The sequence below is a fragment of the Psittacula echo genome, assembly GCF_963264785.1.
Source record: "Psittacula echo genome assembly, chromosome: 16".
NCBI lineage: Eukaryota > Metazoa > Chordata > Aves > Psittaciformes > Psittacidae > Psittacula > Psittacula echo.
In genome coordinates, this window is record NC_137752.1 from 6,630,390 (window position 1) to 6,651,300 (window position 20,911).

General features: G+C 46.8%; 1 protein-coding gene across 1 annotated transcript in view; it reads right to left on the reverse strand.

The window, feature by feature from the left end:
• The window catches only part of COL27A1 (collagen type XXVII alpha 1 chain), a gene marked incomplete at its 5' end in the record, with an annotated part of 149,780 nt that overhangs the window by 59,270 nt on the left and 69,599 nt on the right, over nucleotides 1-20,911 (reverse strand). Inside the window, 10 exons of the mRNA XM_080630648.1 lie at nucleotides 5,706-5,750; nucleotides 7,092-7,145; nucleotides 7,647-7,691; nucleotides 9,561-9,614; nucleotides 9,904-9,957; nucleotides 11,385-11,438; nucleotides 11,575-11,628; nucleotides 12,251-12,304; nucleotides 18,400-18,444; nucleotides 18,723-18,776. Of these exons, the coding sequence (XP_080486774.1) occupies nucleotides 5,706-5,750; nucleotides 7,092-7,145; nucleotides 7,647-7,691; nucleotides 9,561-9,614; nucleotides 9,904-9,957; nucleotides 11,385-11,438; nucleotides 11,575-11,628; nucleotides 12,251-12,304; nucleotides 18,400-18,444; nucleotides 18,723-18,776 (513 nt within the window). The remainder of the gene's footprint in view (nucleotides 1-5,705; nucleotides 5,751-7,091; nucleotides 7,146-7,646; nucleotides 7,692-9,560; nucleotides 9,615-9,903; nucleotides 9,958-11,384; nucleotides 11,439-11,574; nucleotides 11,629-12,250; nucleotides 12,305-18,399; nucleotides 18,445-18,722; nucleotides 18,777-20,911) is intronic.

Genomic DNA, 20,911 nt, shown 5'->3' on the forward strand with positions numbered 1-20,911 from the left:
CCTCCTGCCACCGAAAGCTCTCTGTCCATGAAGTTACACTCACAACATAAAGCTGCAGCACAAAATAACCAGCCTCGCTGCAGTTCCCATGTGTGTGAAGCTCATCGGACCCGTTCAGAGACATAAAGCACGACGTGGGTCACTCTCCAATGACTTTTAGAGGGAATGGCTTCTGAGGGTGACTCGGGACACTGAGAGACTTCATGCATGAACATTCCTCACATAGTGCAATTAAACATCATCCTTTGAACGTCACTGGAGACAGGAGCTCCTCAGTGAGGCATGCTGATGGGCTCAACAAAAGCATCTCTCACTCGGATGCTCAGCGGGCTTCGCCTCTTGTAGGAGCAGCCACACTCTCCGCTCAGCACAGCCCTTGTCACACTCTGTATAGGAGCAACATCCAGATGGAAAGTGCTTGGAAAAGCTCACGAGAGAAGGCAGAGAGCTCAGCAGGAATGGCAGAGCCTGCAGTTAGATGCTTGAGTTAGAAATTCATTCAGAGATGATGTCCTAGGAAAGCAGCGTGTCACTGTGCCGTGATGGAAATGATTAACACGAGAAGACAGCTACCACCAGGAAATCTCTGCTATCCCATCAGGGCTTGATGTCACCAACCCTTCTGACATCAGCACTAGAACGGCCTCTGCTGTGTGTGAAGCTGAAGCAGTCCCAGTGCACAGTGTGCCATTGCAGCCAGACTGCACGGACAAGATGCTTGCTGGAGCTCGGTGGCCTGGGCTCAGCAGCAGGTTCCCAATGCAGGAACCAAAGGGAGAACTGGCAAATTCACAGTATCTGCATATGCAAGGTTGCCACTGGGTGGCATTGCTGAAGGCTGCTGGATCAACTATCCTTTTAATTAGACACAGGATACATAACTATCCAGTTATTGACTTTTTCCACAAAGAAGGCAAATGTTAAGGCAGAGGAGAGAATGGCAAAGCAATGAGGTGAAACAAGGAAACACATTGCTAGGCAAAAATAAGGTATTAAAGAATAAATTCTTTAAATTCTGTTCTTTCATTTCCAGCTTATCAGAAAACCTGCACAACTCTTTTCTTGGGAAGATGCTCTCTAAGGTATTTCTGGGTTACTTGGGTCAGTCCCTGGAGAAGAAGGGAGATCCCTGCTCTTGCAGCAGATGTCACCATTCAGAACAAGACCGCTTCAAACACACATTGCATATCCAGACTCAGGCTTGACAAGTAATCTGGCCACAGCAGCATCAGCTCCCACCCTAAAACGTCTCTAAGGAATCTAAGATGTCTTGGCTGTGCTTCGCAGACAGCTCAGGGAGGTTTGCAGATGGTTTGCAGAGCACTGGTTGCAGCACGCCAAGCAGCCCACAAACCCAGCACCCTCCTGAGACCCCTCTCGCTGTCACACAAGTGCCATTCGCAATCACAGCTTGTGCAGAAACCCATGAGTGCCAGCGCAAGCTGGGTAGAGGCAAACATGCACCTGAGACAAGGACAAGCGTCAGGATGGAAGGGGAGCACAGTTGCATTCCTGGCTTGTTTTTCACTCCAAAAGCAGGGAAAATGCTGCCTGCACTGGTACATCATGTTTCTGCTCAAGGGAAGGTGTCACTGATGTACCCAGCAAGAGGAGCATCCATGACAGAGTAGGGACCAAAGTGATGCAGCAGAGCTGGGACCTTGTGACATGGGCAGGCATTCAGCACAGTAGCTCTGTAGTGTTTGCAGCCAATACTGTCTGCTCTGGGCTAAATGAACTAACATTGCTGTGTCTGCAAGCAGACACAAATTGAGATAGATACGTCCAGGCAAAATAAATCTCAGTAAATTACTTGGAGTATATGAAACAACTGGAGGAGATTGGGTAATGATATTTTTCACTGGCCAGAATGGGATAGACACTAAAGGGAATACAAGCAGCAAAAGATTTAAGTTTTAAGAACCAGAAAAGCCGCTGGTGGCAAATATTACATGGAAACAGACATGAATTGTGGCCATTACACTAAAATGGCTGCTGCATAACATATTTGTCCCAGGTTCCCAGGGTAGAAAAGAAGCCCTGCATCGAACACGACTCCAGGCAGCGTGTGTAATGATGCACGTGAAGTCCCAGCAGCGGTGGCTGCCCTGCTAAAGGCCCACAGTGTACAGGAAAGAATGTAAAACATTTATATTAGACAAGGAGTTCAGCATGTCGCTCGTGATTCAGTCTGCTCTATTCCCCAGCCAAGGGCATGATGGAGAAGGGATGGAGATTGTTAAACAGTTGCTGGGGGCTTGGAGGGAAGGAAAAGGGGGGGACTGGTGGGCTGTAATTCCGAACTCCTGTCTGGCTTTCCCCATTTATTGTCCAGCTCTGTCATAATTAAGCCCCCCCGTCTTGGCTGCATCAACAGAGAGCAAGTCAGCAATGAAGGCTTGCATAAATCATAGCCCATTTGAGAGCAGCAACCGAAAGGCGAACCCAGCGTGAGCAGGGTCTCCCAGGGACGGGACCGCCAGTCGCTCCCAGCAGGATCTGATCATGGCCCTTTCTGTGTTACTGGTTCGCTAGAACTCAAAACAAAACAATCCAGGAACAAAGGCCGGGAGGGAGTAAATGTACAATCCTCCCATTCAGATGAAAGAAAGGGAAAGTAAAACAGTAAATATCACAGTTTAGGGGAGGATGCTCTGACCCGCAAAGAAAAGCCATGGGGTTTAACCCACTCTGTGCTGGGCTCAGCCCTAATGCGGGGCCATGTTGGGTTCCCACTGCCCTCTTGGGAGTGAGATGTGCTGACAGAACACCTTGTCACATCAAAAGGGCTGCATTCACCACGGTGCCTGTAAATCGCTGAATGAGAGGCTGGCGTCAGGAAGATGCTCTGGAGGAGAAGGTAAATGCATTGGGGCAGGTGCTGCTCTAAGACGTGGGAAAACACTGGTGCAATTCCTTGTTTGGTTCTTGGTGATCCGTTTGAACTCTGGTCAAGTTAATCTGTATCTCCACATGTCAGACCCCAGCTGTGAAACATTGCTGTACATGCCTCCTTTGTAAGAGCAGTGCAAGGAAAACACATTAAGGAGATAAATGGTGATGCTGGCTTCCTTCAACATATTGTTTTAGACTAATATTTGATATTGGGACAACATGCCTCCCCTTCAAAGGAAAAGACACCCATGGAGTGAGTGCCTTTCCCAGCACAGTGTGATGGGTGTATGGCTGACCCTAACATTGCCATGCAGGGCTGTCACTTCTTGTATAGGAGGAGGGATTGAAAAAGCTGTTCCTGATATTTATTCCAGGTATATATTATTTTTATATATATATATGGGTATGTATTCCCTTTCCCATTAAGGACGTAGGTCAACTGCAGCCTCAGTCACAACTCTTCATTGGTATTTTCATCTCTAGTGCAGAGCAGGGGGGTCCATGGGCCCCCTTCCCAGTTTGCTGTCCTGTCTGCTGTAGGGTGCTGCTTCTCCCACAGAGCTCTCTGACCATCAGCATGGACATCCTGAAGCCATCCTCCTGCATTCCCAGCTCTGGAACGGGAAGGTTGGTGGCCTGGACCAGATGCTCTGTATTCTTCATATTCTTCTGCCTCCATCTACTGGCAAGGAAGGGTTAAATCACACATTTCTAGGGTACAGGGGAGCCCAGCAGCTGGAGTCCTTCCAGCATATGGAGAAACAAGCATCTTACGAATGAACTTCCCTAGTCACTGTCCTTGCAATGGAAAAGAAACACATCAGGGACTGCCTTAATGTGGCTTAAACCATCATTTTTCCAATGAGAGCTCAAGTGTCACTGAAAACCTCACAGAAACTCTCGTGTTTGCCTAAATAGATGTCTCTAAGAAAGAGAAGAGAGCTCCAATGAGATGGATGCTGACTGTTTGTCATGTTTTTAATGCTGAAAGTTTCCACTCAGATGGAACCCATATGAAGGGCAGCACATCTGAAGTTTGACCCCTTCTTTTGTGCCCACGGAATAGGGAACACCAAGACCTCCACAAGAGAAAATAGGGATGAGGTGAAGGTGCCTTTTAGTGCCAAGTGACCTGGGTAGCCCAACCTCTCAGAGCCCTGCAGAAAACCAACCCAGCCCCAACACCAAACACTGACGCTTAGGGTGGAGGGAGGACTGAACCCCCAACACTCCAGCCCTGTTCAGCAAAGGTGTGATGGGGAAGGAGGTTATTTCTCACTAATGTGGTGTGACATTTTTGTTCTAATGACTTGACTGGTGCGGAAATGGAAACTCTTTCTACGTGATGTTTCGAGACAGAGACTAATTGAGTAAGAATAATACAGGCAGCTTTCATACCCCTGTGCTGGTCTCAGTGCTGGCAGAGGCCAGCTGTGTTTTCCTTTGGGTGAACGGTGCCTACAGTTTTCATCCAAGGTCGGTCCTGCGGGACGTTAAAGACTAATACTGCTAATGATGCTTTGTCCTTGGAGCACAACCTCTTATTCAGGCTCTCCAAGCACTTCTAAATGTTTGGTTTGCACTGTAATACAGCAGCATCCACCTGAAAACAGGAGTTGTGCAAAGCACTGCTCAGAGCTGTATCATGCCTTCCACAGAAGGGGAAACTGAGGCACAGAGCACTGGTAGGTGTTGCCCGAGATTGTGCAGACTCTGATAGAGCTGCAGATAAATCTGAACTGATAAATCTGATAGATTTGTGGAACAACTTTGCTTCTTCAGTTGTTCATGGAGTAAATTATCAACCATAATATAGGAGCAGCTCTAATTTTCAACTAGAAATAACTATCTTTGATATAGACTGAAACTCATCAGATTGATGGTGTTTGAAAAGGATCCACTTCGGGTTTTGGGCTTGCTTGCTCAGAAACCCATGGGTGAAGCAGCCCCCACTGCTGCATAGAGGGGAAAGAAAAGCCAGAGAGGCTGGGGCAAGCTAAACCAAACCAAACCAAACCTGTTGACCATCCACAGGGAAAGCATTGGGAGCACAGCTGTGCTGAGAAGCAAAACCCTCTTTGTCTGCTGCAGGCAGCTTGGTATGATTATGTAGGAACACAGAGAACATGTTGGAGGCTCTGTGGCTGTAATTTCAGGGTTGGTGGTGGACAAGTTGGTTGGTTTCAATCACACAGGAACAATTGCTTCTTTTTCCTTGATGCCTGTGGTTCACTCAAAGCCTATAGGGATGATGCATGTCCCCTGCTACCCCAGCAGGATGCTCTCTCTTCCATACAATGAAATGCTGCTCAATGCCTCTCTTCCCCAGGGCCTGGTTTCTTCAGCTGCTATCTCTTTTGCTGCAAGAAGCAATGTCAAAGCACTGGAGCACTCAAAACAGAGGATCCTATCTTTAAAACCTACATAAGCAAAGCCTGGAAATTGCCATTTTAGGCATAAGGGGAATACACAGAAATCCACAATCTCTTTCCTGGCCATTTCTTTGCCTCCTGGAGAAGCACAACTGCTTATATGGGCTGTACTGCTGCCAGTACTGACAGCACATCCACCTGAGCTGTGACTTTATCACTCTGCCTATGGGAAACCCTTCAATTTAAAGCAGACACAATGGTCACTGTCAGTGCTGTTCACCAAGAGCTTCACACAGACTAAGAACTCCCCAGCTGGAGCACCAGGACTATAGACAGCTTTGAGGTAACAAGAAACCCCTGGCTACTGTCCCCTCTGGTCATCTGGAACACATTGTACATGGGAGATCGGCAAACAGACAAGGAACACAAGGAGTTTACCTGCTCACCAACTTTCCCTGGTCGGCCACGGTTTCCTGGCTCACCCTGCAGGACAAGGAGAGACAAGGCACACAGGTTACTTGGTGCAGACCCTCAGCAGCACAACGTGGTTCTTGGTACACCTTTAGTTTTTGCTGCTGGGTGTGAATCGTGGGACATCTGCAGGAAACACCACCTTACAAATCCAACTGTGATCTAAAGATAACCCAGAGCAAGAAGCCTTTACTGCTCTGGAGTGAAATACCCTAAAAGCAGCAGGTCCTGCTGTGGCACAACAGCCTTCACTCAAAACCCAAGCCCAGACACTGAGGCATAAGCTGTCTCCTTTCCTGTTGCACAGCCTGGTTGCTTTATCCCCATGTTTAATAAGGCATGTTCATATCAGGGATGCTCCTGAAGTTGTGGTGTTTCTGAGCCATTACCCTTCAATCTGAAAGACCATGAAGACGGAAACACATCAGCAGGAGGAGAGAATGGGAAAAGACCCTGATTAACCAAAGGATTTGAGAAGCATTTTGGGAAGGCAAGAGTAGAGACACCGTGGGGTCCTGAATGACAGAGGAGAAGGGGTCTGAGAAGATTCATCTGCTAATGGAATGCTAATGTCACAAGAATAGAAGACAACCCAAGTATTTCCAAGCAATTCTGCTCTTGATAAATCTCAACCATAGGCAGATTCCAAGGAGCATCCACATGAAAACCACAGGAAGAACCTACACAAGATAAATCACAGAGCAGGATGAGAGAAATTCAGGGAATGAGAAAAATGAGGGTGAAGAGCAAACCAGGAGGAGGAGAATTCCAAACCCACCAGGGATAAGGGCACTTGAAGACCATTGGAGTGTCCCTGGACAGGCCATCCAGAGGCCAGGCTCAGCACTAAGCAGCATTGTCTCTGGGTGATGGCAGCTGTATTTTCTCTGTAGGCAGATACTCCAGATGTGCTGCCAGACCACATCTGTGCTATTTAGTGTTTGGTGAGGTTGTTTTTGTTGGGTTTTCTCTTTCGTTTTCAGTGTGGGGTTGTGGAGTGACTGCCCTGGGATGGCTCCAGGCAGCAATGATAGGAATGGTGTGTATTGAGAACAAAAACATGGAGCAGCAATGGAAAATAAGATGGGACGGTGGAGTTGGTTAATATCAAAGGAGGAACACGCTTGTTTATAATAAAGCACATGGCTTAAAATGCACCATCATTCCTCTTGCTGAAGAAACCAAGCAGAAACCAAGACCCCAAAATCTGAGAGAAATCCTCAGTTCCTCTTGTTCTTTCTGGAATGAATACCCTAGGCTTGGAGCATGGCAAAGGTGAGAAAAGGCATTTCCCTTTTCCTTTCCTCCCTTCCAGCTGCTGCTTCCCTCATCATGAACAAACGCTTTCCTCACCTTTGGACCATCAGGACCAGGTCTCCCTGGGAATCCCTTCCGGCCTGATCGACCCTGAAATACATGGAAAAACACGTCACAGCAGTGTGCCTGTGTATGTATATGGTGCAGCTCACAAGCACTGTGTGAATCCAGGGTACTGGAGATGCAGCAGCCCAAGGCAACACAGGAGGAAAGCACTTTCTCTCACTGGTCTTTTTAGTTGCTTTCCCTCTACTTGTTGAAAACCACTGTAAGTCAAGGAAGAAACACCAGGGCTGGTTACAGAGATGGTTTCCAGTCAACGATTTTGATCATGAGCTGTTTAAATGTTAGAGGAGTTTTCACAGTCAGAGACTTAAAGCAAGTTATAGAGTCCCATTCAACACCTTGTGCAAGGCACTTCCTTGACTTGAACCACCCTGCATCAAGCAGTCGAACCAAGCTCTAGACAAGACAATATTTCTTAGAAGGGCAAATCACTCCCCAAACCAAGAGATTTGAAGCTTTATGTTAATTTAACTACAATTGCATCATAGTTAGCTGATAGTAACTGAATAAACCACTGAAACCTACCTCTGGACCAGGGACTCCCGGTGGTCCTAAGGGTCCTTCATCTCCCTGAGGTGACAAGAAATGAAAATCAAAGGCAAAGCAGTGACAAAATCTGTATTCACCACGCAGCAAGAATGAAAGGTCTGCAGCACGAGCAGCAGTTAAACGCAGGCTGTGTGCTCAGCTGCCACCTTTAACAACTGAGTCCTTCTGAATCTCAGAGCAGGCAGCTCAGCATCCCTGAGGCTTCTCATCTCCATTCCCCATCTCATGGGAAAACAATGATATGTCATATTATTTAATAATATTATCTTATAATAATAAAAGTCAAGTCCTGCCAGCAAAGGCCATCCAAAATTTGACCAACATCAACACCAGCTGATTTGGCCTATCAAGGTCTGGCTATGGCCCATGTGGTACCCTGGACATGCTCGCATCACTCTGTTTCGTTGGATTTGGCAGGGATACAAATGCTGTAGAGCTGTCTACTTTTCTCTCTTCCCTTTTCTATCCCCCCCCACAAAAAGGGTGTTACAAAACTTCCCACAGAACCATTTGGCAGTCATGGGAAGCTTTCCCTTTTGCTTTCAAACGGGACTACATGCGCCACAGGACGGAGCTATCTCAAGATCTCACGCAGCAACTGAACCCAGTCCTTTCCCTTGGCTCTGCACCAGCTTCTAATGTGATTGGATCAGATTTACATTTTCTAGGAGACCTTCAATTAAGCTTCACAAAAGTCATCTCAAGTGTCTAAAACCAACTGCCAAGAGAGGAATTGAAAGCGCCCTTGGCAGCTATGGCTGCTCTCATTTAGGTGCTCAGCCCTGGTGGCACGAGCTGGCAGGATGAAGATAGGACTGGAAGTCAGGCACCCAGCTCAATGGGCTCAGACAAGACACCCACAAGACATCCCATTTCTAAAGACGTTGTAACACACAACCTTGACCTTGGGTAGCCGCAGTGGTAAAGGCACAGGCATACAAACTCCATGTCCATGTCTTCAGTTTTACTTTTACACTCACTAACTAGAGTAAATTGAAGGCAGCTTGGTCATGCCTGCCTGAACCTGGAATGCAGGGCTTTGATTCCCTTTGTAAATTGCCTGGAATATTTTTTTTCCCCTTATTTCAGTGCAAATAAATGAGCTAATTTGCATTAATCCCATTTAGGGACCAAGCAAAAGGGTTCCCAGAAAAAGTTAACAGTTATTAGTGCTATTAAAATGAGCTCCTGCCCGTGTGTGCACTCAGTGTTATTTGCACAATCTCTCATGACTGGACAAGCAGCTTACACTGGCCTGAGGGAGAAGACACTGCATTGAAGTCAGTGGGGTTACAACAGGACAAATAGAAAGGACTCAGGTCTTAAAGTATATATAAAGCATTTGCAGCTCCATTAAATCAATGACATTTGTCCCTTAGTGACCACAACAGGAATGAAGCTTCAAGTCTTCATATGTAGTGATAAAAGAAAGCTGCAAGCTCTGAGATGCTGTGGCACATGAACCTTTGCAGAAGAGCAATTCTAATCTATGTACTCCCTTTACAAAAGGATATTGCATGGAGTCTGCAGGTCTCAGTTGGAATAAAACACATTTAAAAGGAGCAGAAAGCAAAAGCCAGGCCAGGACACAGCTGTGCAAGGGGATGTGCAGAGAAAAGGGCATTAACACCCATTCTGGGTGGGTATGGGGAAAGCAGACATTAAATGAAAAGCCATTTTAGAGTTTAGGGTCAGCAGATGCCGGTGACTGGAAGCAATGCTCACAGCTTAGGGGATGCTTCCACAAGTCTGCTGAATACAAGCATCTGCATCCAGATTCAGAGGCACCGAAGGATTTCAAGTTGCAGGCACCATTTCAGCACTCATTAATCTTCAAAATTCAACATTATTCCTTAAATCCAACCTGCTTTTTGGTCCGAGGACACTCACCTCTTGTCCAGGCAGTCCTCTCTGCCCAGGTAAACCTCGTGCTCCTGGCTTTCCCTGAGAAAAAGCCAAAGATACTCAGAAAATAGAAACACAAGCTCAGAAGGGCAATTAAAATGAGAAAGTCTCTTTCACAGTCACGGGACATCATCCAATGTCAATTCTGTTACAGAAAAAGAAAACCCTGCACTTGGAGGGGCCTCAAGCCAAACAGACCAAGCTGAAACGCTGGCTGGGACAATCTTTAGGAACCTCCAGGGCTTTCTCTCTCCCCCCCTTTCCCACTACTTTGCTTTCCCTGGCTGCTTCCCACCCCAGACATTGCTCCAATCTCTGCTCCACTCACCTTCAGGCCTTCAGGACCGTTTTCTCCTGGTGGGCCAATGTCACCTGGGAAGCCCTGAAGAAGAGGAGATACGATCAGGGTGCACGATGGACCTTGCAGCCACCTTCACCGAGAGTTTTAACTCAAGGCTAAGGGCTGAGACATTCATCACATGCAGTGTCCGCGTGTGGGCCGCAGCACCGCTTCCAAAGGGAATGGATCAAGATGATGGGAGCAGCGCTATCGCTTGATTCAAGAGCAGCCTTTACCCAGCAGCTCCCTTTAGGTCCATCTTCTTGGCAGATTTATGGCTGCGAGGGCCTCGCTGTCATCACACAGCTCGAACTGGCAATTTGGGGTTCAATTAATCTTTACGAGTCAGCGCATAATCTGTGCTCCGAGGAGCCCAACTGCACGCCTCGGCGACAAAGGGAAGCAGGCGAGGGATTAGGAAAGGTGCTGACATGCTCATTAGCTGCTGCCTTCAGCCAGGCAGCGGCTCCTTCCCACCCACCAGCCCTTCGCTAAGGAAACAAAGGAATCTGCGGTTATTTCCAATAGCAACAGAGAGGAACGATTGCTTAAGTGGCAGCACTCAGCCGAGAGCCCTTCCAGACCCAGCAACATACCAGAGCACTGATGATGGGAAAACAGACCATCAGTTGTGCTGTTGGGCTCTTGAGCATTGTAAAGATGTTGTCTGGTTGCTTATGAAGCTGGGGGCAGCTGATCCTGCATTTAAGGTATCACTATGGTGTGTTTCCTGTAAGGGCAGGAAGAGTCTTTTTCTACTGGAATTGGTATTTTGTGGGGGAAAACTTAAAAATCCCTCCATAATATCAATGAAAAAAAGTGGAAGTAAAAAACCAGGAAAAGTGGGATGTGGAATGGGTCTTGAACCCGTCTGGATCCCCTCTACCTCATCCCCACTCATGTACCGTCATACCCTAGAAGAAAAATGAAGCCCTAGGCTGAAAAGAGGAGGATGGATGGATGGAAAGTGCGATGCAAGATCCAATAAATGATTCCTCTGCCCTGTAAAAGGAGTTGGAGAACAAAAAGGGCCAGAAAGCAGGACCACAGACACACCAGTCTGGGGTTGGTAAATGTGTCAGAGCTCAGGTGTGGTGAGCAGCAGCAGCCAGCCCTTCTCCATCGGGCTGGGTGCCCATGTGGGAGGCAGCGTCTGGCTCGTGCTTTCCGTATGAATTAGCAACAGCTCCATCCGTATTCCTCCTAATCAAAACCCTCTGTGGGCCTGTCTGTACACAGCTCGAGAGCTAAAAACCTCCTGTTTGGACAGGAGATTGGCATCTCAACAACCATCAGATGCCATATGTGTGTTTATCAGAGAGCTGATTCTCCACGGGGAGCTGCAGACATTTACTGCTGCAGAGGCAAAGCAAAGGTAGGAGAGAGGCGTTATCATGGGGGCTTGCTGAAGAAAGGATGCTGCAGAAGTTACCTAGGAAAAGGATGCGAGAAGAGGTGGTGGGACATACCTCAGGGCCAGGCGGTCCTGGAAACCCGACTGGGCCTTTGTCACCGACTTTTCCCTGCAGAAATCAGGAAAACATGGAGAAAAGTGAGCTGGCTCCTGGCTTTCCTGCTGAGAACAGCACACCCCTGCCAAGCTGGGCACAGAACCTTTGGACAGGGAGATGAGGAAGCAGAGGATGCTCAGTTACTTACCAGGGGGCCTGCTTTCCCTCGTGCCCCAGGGACCCCAGGCAAACCCTGGCTGCCCTGAGAGAGACACAGGTTTTCAGAACACATTGAAGCATCACAAAAGTACATATTCTCCATCTCCATCTCCTCTGCATAGAGAGAGAAGCGCTTTCTAAGGGCTAAACTCAGCCCTGCAAGGGGCTGGGACAGTGACATGTTTCTGCTAAAGCTGAGGCTGAATTTAGCCCCAAAGAACACATAAGCTGTTGCAGTTGGATGTGGCTCGGAGCCATGTAGGCTCCAGTGCAGCGCTCAGTACAGCGTTAGCCAGCTGAAGTCAGTATCGTGTTGTAGTCACAGGGGAGAAGTCATTGGACCACACACACTCACACCCATCCTCATCAATTCCACCCCATCACATCCATTTCTAGCAGGGAGATATGGTCCCTTTTATAGAAAGCCCCCAGTAGAACTACTTTTATTTTATTTATTTATTTATTACTACAAAATCCATATATTGACATGAATTTTGGCACGGCACAATGTACCCCTAATGAGAACTATCCAAACAGGGAGACCTGACAGCAGGATGCAGTTAGTTCCAGCTCCTCACGGCTTAAGGTGGGCTGAGAAAGCTGGTGGCCTCACATTCTACTATGTAAGGAAGAAAGAAAACAATGGAGAAAAGAAAATCAATTACCTTGTCTCCTTGGAAGCCGATATCTCCTGGCACCCCCGCTCCTCCCTGATCACCCTGGATACACATCACCAGAGGGTTAAAATAGCCAACAGCAATGGCCAAAGTGCCCAGGTAGATGCTAGACAGTGCATTGTACAGCAACAAGTCTCATTGCCAGCTCCAGACAAAACTGAACTGCTGGCAGACTGTAGATCATGTTAACTCTAACAACAATCCGGAACAAGCTATGTATTTCCCAACATTGATTCTGAAGTGAGAAATGAAACGGCAGGAGAGAGAAGAATACAAATTCCCAAACATTGTGTTTCTATAGAAGCTGCAAGAAGAGACTGACTTCCTCTGGCTAACAGCTACAGTGAAGGTGGTGGAGTGTTCAGATTCAGCTGAACAGAAGAGCTAGTTTAGATTTCAATGAATGGACCTTTTCTCTCATAGGGCTCTATAGAAAAGAAAACAATGCTTGGGGTTCCTGTGAGCATATCCTTGTGCTGGCATCAAAAATCAATCCTATTCTGAAAGAACACATGAGTAACTTCTAGTAATGCTTTAATTCCATCTCACTGCCAATATCTAGGCTAAGATACCCCAGGAGGCTGGTGTTCATTGTGGGGGGGAATCCCATCTTTACCCACAGCATCACTGGCAGTATTTCCTAATCAAGCTATCTTTCTTTCCCCTCTTCGGACCACTGTAACAGATCCTGACTCCCCGGAGAGAATATAAGTACCCCTGAAGGTTTTCTTCTTGCATCACCTCTTAGCCCTGCTGTGAGCAGGCTGTTGGACCAGATGACCTCCTGACCAACATCGTTTATTTAGTGATTTACTTAAAGGATGGGTCAATGATGGGGCAAGGAAAGGAAAATTCTTCTTGGGAAGTCAAAGGAGGAATAAGTCTAAAGACTTGGTACAATAAGACCCAACAGAAATAACTCGGAGGAACTCTGTCCCATGCACAGCACATGCCTCTAAACTTGGTTTCCCAGGAAAAGAACAAGCAATATGAGCGCAGAGAGCTGTATGTTTAACCATAGCCCACATGGCAGACATATGGGCTCCTGCAAACACAGCCAAAATCTACAAGGAGGCGGCAGAGGAAGTCTACTTCTACTCAAGCAAAACGCACTCGCATGTTATCAGAGAGCCGAAATAATTGTCACAACCTCAGAAACATGCAGGGGATAATGAAATTGTGGATGGTTAAGGCTTGAGTTGGGAAAGACTATTTGGAGGCGGCTTGTGCAGAAGAAAACTAATTGGGAACTACGCAGATTCAGTGATGGAAACATTTCATGGATTCATGCTAAATTTGCCTAAGTGGTTCGATAAATGTTCCCAGAACATTTCACTAAAGCAGCTTCGAAACAAACCTTTTATATAGCAAAAATGTTGCTCTTAAACAAAAAAAAAGTTAAATTAATTTTACCCATTTGGTTTGTTGCCTAAAATATTTTAATTTGAGTCAAACAACCAACTTTTTGCTTCATTTAAACTATTTTCCATCCATCTTTTTTTCTCCTTTTTGGCAATGCAAGCAAATGGAAACAATCAGCTATTTACACAGCTTCAGTTCGGATGAGCCCCAAGTACTGGATACAATAGAGATGGCAAAAAACCTACTGTATGACCCAGCTCATTTCCAACCATTGCAAGGTTTCTCTCATCTTCTCTTTTATCTGGTCCAGGGCTTAAATCACTGAAATCTACTCTTATGCTGGCTCCTGCCAGAAGAACAGCAGGAAAATAGTTTTCCTTGCTCTGAAAACTCCTTGGTTTTATCCCCTATACTAAGGGTCAAAAAAGGATTTATCTTCTCTCAAGCAGTTTTCTCCCCAGCAATAGAAATGGCCATTGAAATATTGCTTGGAATAGATACCTGGACATTGAGAAATGATTACTATAGGGAAAGAGTTTCCTGAGCATAGCAAAAGTTTATCACTGACCCTTAAGTAAAGTGGGATGGTGACTATGTGGCAAAGAAAAGAGTTTTCAAACAACCCTAAGAAATGGGCATTAGAGAAGGTGAGAAGGAAGCGGGGAAGACAAAACACATCTCTTATCTGTGCTATTGCAATAGCACAGCAGAGCGATCATAGCCCATGAACAATCCATCTGTGATGGTTATTAATGTCTTAAACCAAAGGACTGAGGCATCCCCTCTCACCTGCCTTGAGCACAATAAATCTGAAACTGTGATTTGGTGTCTGTGCCCTTAATGTGAGGGGTAAAACAAGGAGGAAAGGGGTCAGGCACGTTTACTGTTAAAGAAGGCTGAAAAGGGGCTGCGAGGACTTTGCTCACGGGGAGGAGGAGGAATGTATGATCTGAAATTACAAACAGGCTCTGCCCATGGGATGGTGCCTGTTTCATGTTTCACCTATAAAAAGAAATGCAGCTTCAGAGACCCTGAGGCCCTTCTTCACACCACATAACACAGAAGGGGGCTGCAAGGGAAGTGATAGATTTGCAAGTGCAAGGGGGGTTTGCTGTGTGTAGGATGCAGAGGAGGTCACTGAGCAAAACCCCCTCACTTTGGGTATGCCTTTACCCAAGACTTCCTGCTCAGAGGAGCAAACACTGCAGAGCTACCAGAGGTATTGCACTGAGCTGTGTCCTTCACAAGTTACAGGTGTCCTGATTCATAGAACTCCTTCATGTGAACAAGCAGCTTGGATTTCCTCCACTTCCTCCAAGTGCTGTCACTTGGTCTTCTCAAGACCACTCTTTATTTCAGGGTTATACAGTAATTCCACTCCTCCTTATAGGAGGAGATGCAACCCTCTCTGCCCCCTCTCTTCTCCTTCAAGAGAACAGCAGGATGATACCATTCTGTGGGAAAACTGAAGCTGTAAAATCATCAATCATTAAATTCTGTGGTACCAAGAGCTTGTATGGGGGACGCAGAAGGGGCTGGCTAGTACTGGTGTGCTCTGTACTTGCCTCCCTAGCTGCTAGATGTGATTTATGAAGGAGGAGTGGGATGTTGACCCTTATGCCTGGCCTCCACCATGGGATGCCTGGGATTAACTAAGCTGCACCTTGTAGAATATTGAACAAGCAACAAAGGATAACAAAGTCCAAAAATCAGTGAAAAACACTGGTGTAAGGTGTTGATTTGCTGCTGGAATTTTGATTCACTAGTACCTGGATTCATTCATCTTGCAGGTTCAACACACTTCGTGTGTGACTTTCAGAGATGTCTCAGGGAGGGTGCTTGGACAGTTCACAGACGGCAGCTCAACCCCTATGGAAAACCATGTGTCTTCAACTGATTTCTGAACCCTGTTCACAAGCTGGGGTGTAAACAGGACTCCTGGGCTCCAACACAGCTTTCTGCTCTATGGGCTGTACGGCAGCTCTGCGCAGTGTGCTGCCAGCCCCTCCTTCTGCAGCATTCCTGGTGAACACACTGCAGGAAAACAGCTTGGAAGTCCAAAATAAAGGGAATCAGGGACCTCATACGCTCATATACCCATACATTGGGATGGGTGTGCTTGAGCCACACCAATGTGCAGCAAATAGGTTGCTACATGGTGACTGAACCATCATCCCTAACTAGTTAGCTAAGTTCACTCCTGGGATTGCATCTTCAACGTCTACCAGAGAGAACTCTCTTACTTGGGAGGTGACCAAGCTATGAATAAGGCTCTCTGCAGAGCAGACTGCATACAACTGTGGTCTGGAAATGTTTCAAGAATGGCAAGAGGCAAACTTTCAGACCCATAGACATAGAGAATAAATACAAGATTCAGGGAGGCTGCTTATGTTTCTGGTCATAGCAGTCAGACAGTTCTGTCTGAAGTAGATGATGAAGGGTTATACCGAAGTCAAAAGCTAATGGACACAAAAGTAGGCAACCAGAGAAAGCCTTTAAATAAGATGTCTCAGCCTAAAAATAGCAATAACAGCAGAAACAAACAGTGATATGACTGGTGAGAGAATACAGAAGGAAGCTCCAGCAGAAGTCAATCCCTCTGTGCTGGGCAGGGTCCTTCCTGTGACCCAAGCCCAACCAGGCACTAAGTGAAAACAGAGATCCTGCCTCTGTTTTCCTCTATGTGGGATTTCCTGAAGTCAGATATTTCTAAGACCAGCTTCAATTAAGAAGACCAGATATATATTATATGCGTTATATATATTATATATAATATATATTATACACACACACATATATATAAATTTCTTAGTGGTACCAGAACATAAACAATTAAAACACAAATGTAAGCAAGTGGTAAGAAGGGATGAGTGGTTTTACTCCTGATGCCCCAAACAGAATTAGAGAAAATAAAAAGGCTTAAAGGTGCCTTTCACTAAGGAAATGTGGGAATGAGTAAGTCAATGCAAAAGCCTTTTGATCAGCTGGAGAGGGGCTGTATTATGAACTGGGCCAACCAGCTGAACAGCAAGGCCAACAAATCAGAAAACCAAATAACTGAAAAAGCCACAAAGCTGTTTCAGGCCAAATAATCCCCTAAACGTAAGGAGAGCTGACGAACTCTCTCTATACCCATGCAAACAAGTGCAGCAAACTCCGATGCTTTGGCTAAAAACCGCAATGCCAGAGCTTGTGCCTTCACCTGAGCATATGAGCCTTGTGCTCACTGATGCCTCAGTGGGCCTGATTTTCCTTTACCTTGTATTTCCCCCCCTTTGGCTGTTGGACCACTGGAAAGGATATGCACCAATCTGTTTGGAAGCTCTCTCTGGCTCTGGAATCACTGCTGGTCCAATCCAAGTGTTTGACAGCACCCAGGATATTCAAACTAAAGTCAACTCATTAGGGACAGAGGAGGCTTGAGTAGAAAGGATGGATTGTCAGTCTTGGTTTGGGAAAGGGCTGCAGTGAAAGCCAGGAAGGCTGTCCAAGGAAAACGTAGTGGGAGAGGTAGCTAGGGAGGGAAACAAGAGGTTTTCCTGCACCCCAGGAGAGAGGCTGCAAGACTGAGCAAGGGTTTACTGGGGGAGGATGGATAATTCTGCACATGGGAGTACTGTAGGGATAACTCTGGGAGAGCTGCAAACCATTTGGTTACTGTGATAGCAGTGGCTGGAGAAATACTGGGGATAAACAGAGTAATCTGTGACAAGTGATGGACACCAATATCCAGGAAGCTATAAGGTCTTGAGCTTCTTCTCAAACAAAAAGTCCTCCTTTTGCCCTGTTCTTCCTCTCTACACAAGCAAAAAGGTGGTGCAAGGGAGGAATGGAAACTGCAGACACAGGAGCCATGGAAAGAGGTACTATAACAGAAGCAGAATGGAATCAACTGGCTTGACACTACTTCCCCCATGTGCAGTTCTGGGCTGCTAAATCATCCTCTAAGAGCAAACATCGAACAAGAGAATAAAACATCAGACAGGAGGAGGAGAATACACTTAAGGACCATTTTCCATTGCCCTCCTGAGCAATCAGGACCAACAATAAATGATTGCACCTCCCACTCCTTCAGACTAAATAAATCCTCCAGTCAAACACCTGTAGGAGGATGGTTCTCGTGACAGTGAGACATTTCCACACACAGCTTCATGCTGGTTTAGCTCAAGCTGCACATTTCTGTGCCAGCAGCAATAAATCGTTGCAATCGAGGCCCCTTCTCCTTTCTTATTCTTTTAAAGTGATTTATGTCGGTTTGGCATCAGGCAATTTCCTCTCGACAGGAGGCTGAGCCGAGGTGAGCCTCTGAATGGGAGCAGAGGTACCTAACACAGAACAGTGCTCCTGGGGATCCAGCTGGTTTGCTTGACCCAGTGAGCTGCACTGCTTAGTCACATCACATGCATTAATGCAAACCCACTGTCAGTGCTGCTAGGTCTTAGTCCTCCTTCCCCATCCCATCATGCAACCCATATAAACCCATAAAAGCCCAGTGAAACACCAGATAATCTTACAGTTATTGTCATCAGTGGGAGATAGAAGCTCCAATGAGGATCTGATCTATGCAAGAACTCCAAGGAAAAGGGGATTGGGGAGATATCATGAAAGAAACATCAAAACTGGAGTGTCAAGAAAGAAGGTAAGGTGGGAAGATGGGGACAAAGAGACAACCGGAATGGAACCAGTGCCATGGTGCTGGATAAGAAAGAGAAGCTAGAAAGGGGGTTTCACATGCAAAATTAAAACACAGTGCAATAAGGGAGTATTCAGATCACCTTATCACCTTTCAGTCCATGTTCTCCAGGGTTTCCCATCAGCCCCTGAAACAAAAGAGAGTTCAAAGTGAGACTGAGCCACTGTGAAGACTTGCCCAGGTCTATGACACTGATGTCCCTGGTAGGGCTGGTGGCCTAGACACAGCATTGGCCCAGCACAGCCCTACAGCCAAGTGCCAGACTGGTCCCAAGGCTGCTCTATCGCACATCCTTTAAGCACCCTTCACGGGCTGGACAGTCACCATGACCCAAGGGAGGAGCAGGATAATCTTCAGCCCTGCTGTGGAAGGACAAGAGCTCACACAGCTCAGTTATTCCCTCACCTTTAAGCCTTTTGGTCCTGGATAGCCAATCGGTCCAACAGAGCCCATGTCACCCTGGTAAGAGAAGGAGAATTACCAGAGTCATCAGGTGAAAAACCAACAGCACACATTCAGAAATTCCTCTCCTATCTCTCAGTATCCCTAAGGAATTGCACCACTGACTTCAGCAGAAGCAGCATCCTGGCATGAGTCAAGAGGCTTTTAACACGTAGACAGCCTCTAAGTAAAAGCAGCACAGGGTGTTCGTCTCGCAGGCATGCGAGGGAAGAGCAGCAGCTCCTATTCACATCCTGCTCTCACCACAAAGCACAGACCCCAAATCCCCTTGGCACTAAACACTGGAGATGCGAGCTGTCCCCCATAGTCAGCTCATCCCACGCCCACAGGAGATATGGGTGTCACAGAGTGTGATCAGGCTCCAAACCCAGGATTCACTTAAAGAGATGAGGAATTCAGGCTAGTAAATGAGTAGCAAAATAGTGGAAAATTAATTAAGAAGCCACTTTGAAGTGTGCAGCTGTGGTAGGAGCTGAGAAACAATTTGGTATGTTTTTCCTAGCTTTTGAATGGATTCATTTCCCTCTTTCACTATCTGCAATATTAAAACATTGAGCAGATCTAAGACAATCCTGGAGCGTATTTATTCTTGATGAAGTTATTCCTGTTCTCAGGAAGAACCTATCAGAGTATTCTCAAGTTCTCCAGATGGGATCTGAGGGTCTATTAAACAGGACACAGACCCAAACAGCAAAAAAGGCAATGGTCAAGGAATTCAGGTCACTGCCAAGCTTTGATATCTAAAAGCAATATGGGGAGGAGAGAGGAGGAACAGGAGGTAAGGACAGAGGTGTCTCATCAGCGTGGCCATTCTGCTGATAGCATCATGTCCTGGGACTTGTATGAGAGACTGGAGCACAGGAGGACCCTGGAGCTGTGGATGCTGGTGTACCTGTGTGTGCACGTACAAAAGAAAGCCTTCAGTGGCTTTCAAACAGGCTTTGGCTGCTTCCTGCCTGTGAAGAGAGTCAGTGATGGGGTGCTCCAGCCTCGCCTGCAGTGTGTAAATAAACAGGGGAGGCTCTGCTGAAGGAGAGCTGCAGCCGCCTCAACAGATGCTCTTTTCATGCCTCCCAGCACAAAGGCTGCCTGTGGGAAGGAGTTTACTTGAAGCTTTGCCCACATGGTTAATTAGAGGCTTTGAGTTACATCTAATTCTGCTCTTGAGCCTCTCAAACAGCAAACCCAAACACTTGCAGGGTGCTGGAGCAGCCGGGGACCTGGCCGGTCCCTTGGGGTGACTGTAGATGGGAGCGAAGGAAGGAAGAGACTGAATGAGGTCTGCAGCAAACACTTTACTGATGCCATATGGAGTGAGCTCCGTGCTGCAGACCCCAGGGAAGGAGGCTGGTGCTACCCCACAGAGGGGAAAAGGCAGGATGGATGTGCCCCCTTCTTCCCAGGAGGATGGAGAAAGTTGCTGCTAGATCAATCGCACTTGAGATGCTTCAGCATCCTGAATTCAGGAGTTGGGTATAACCCTGGGGTATAAGATCGGATTCAGTTTCAGATCTTAATCTGACCTGAATCTCTGTTTGAAATTATTAGCTGCTCAGAGTGGTGCCAACAGAAGAGCTGGGAATGACAGCAGCTGATAGCCAGAGCTGCAGCAAGTGATTCCTGGAAAACAGTGCTGCAAAAGCCTGACTTTTTGCCTTAAAAGTAAAGCCAGGAAGAAGCTCCCAACAGGAATGACGATTCCTTCATCTGGATGGGAATGGAGGAGACATATTCAAAGTTTAAGCCAGACCAGGCTCAGCAGCAAAAGGAGATCTGCTGGGTTTGCCCTTTTCCAGCAAAAAACTTGGGGTGCCAGGAGAGACCAACATAACTGACCAAGGCAGAGAAGGTGGCAGAGTCCAGGTACCTGGTGATGGAGCTGAATCCTGGTCTAGGACGTGCAGTGCTACATCTTGGGGGCAGTCAGGGAGAACACAACAGTTTGGTTGTACCCTACATAGAATTTGGTGCTATTTGGGTGGCTGCAGTTAATGTGGGACAAAAATGATCACAAAGGCAGGTTAGAAATCACACACTGCCTCTGCTCGTTCCAGATCAGCTCCAGCAAAACCTGTTCTTCCTGGCCCTGTGTTGTATCCCAAGCACATAACAGCATGGCACTGGCTGGGCCA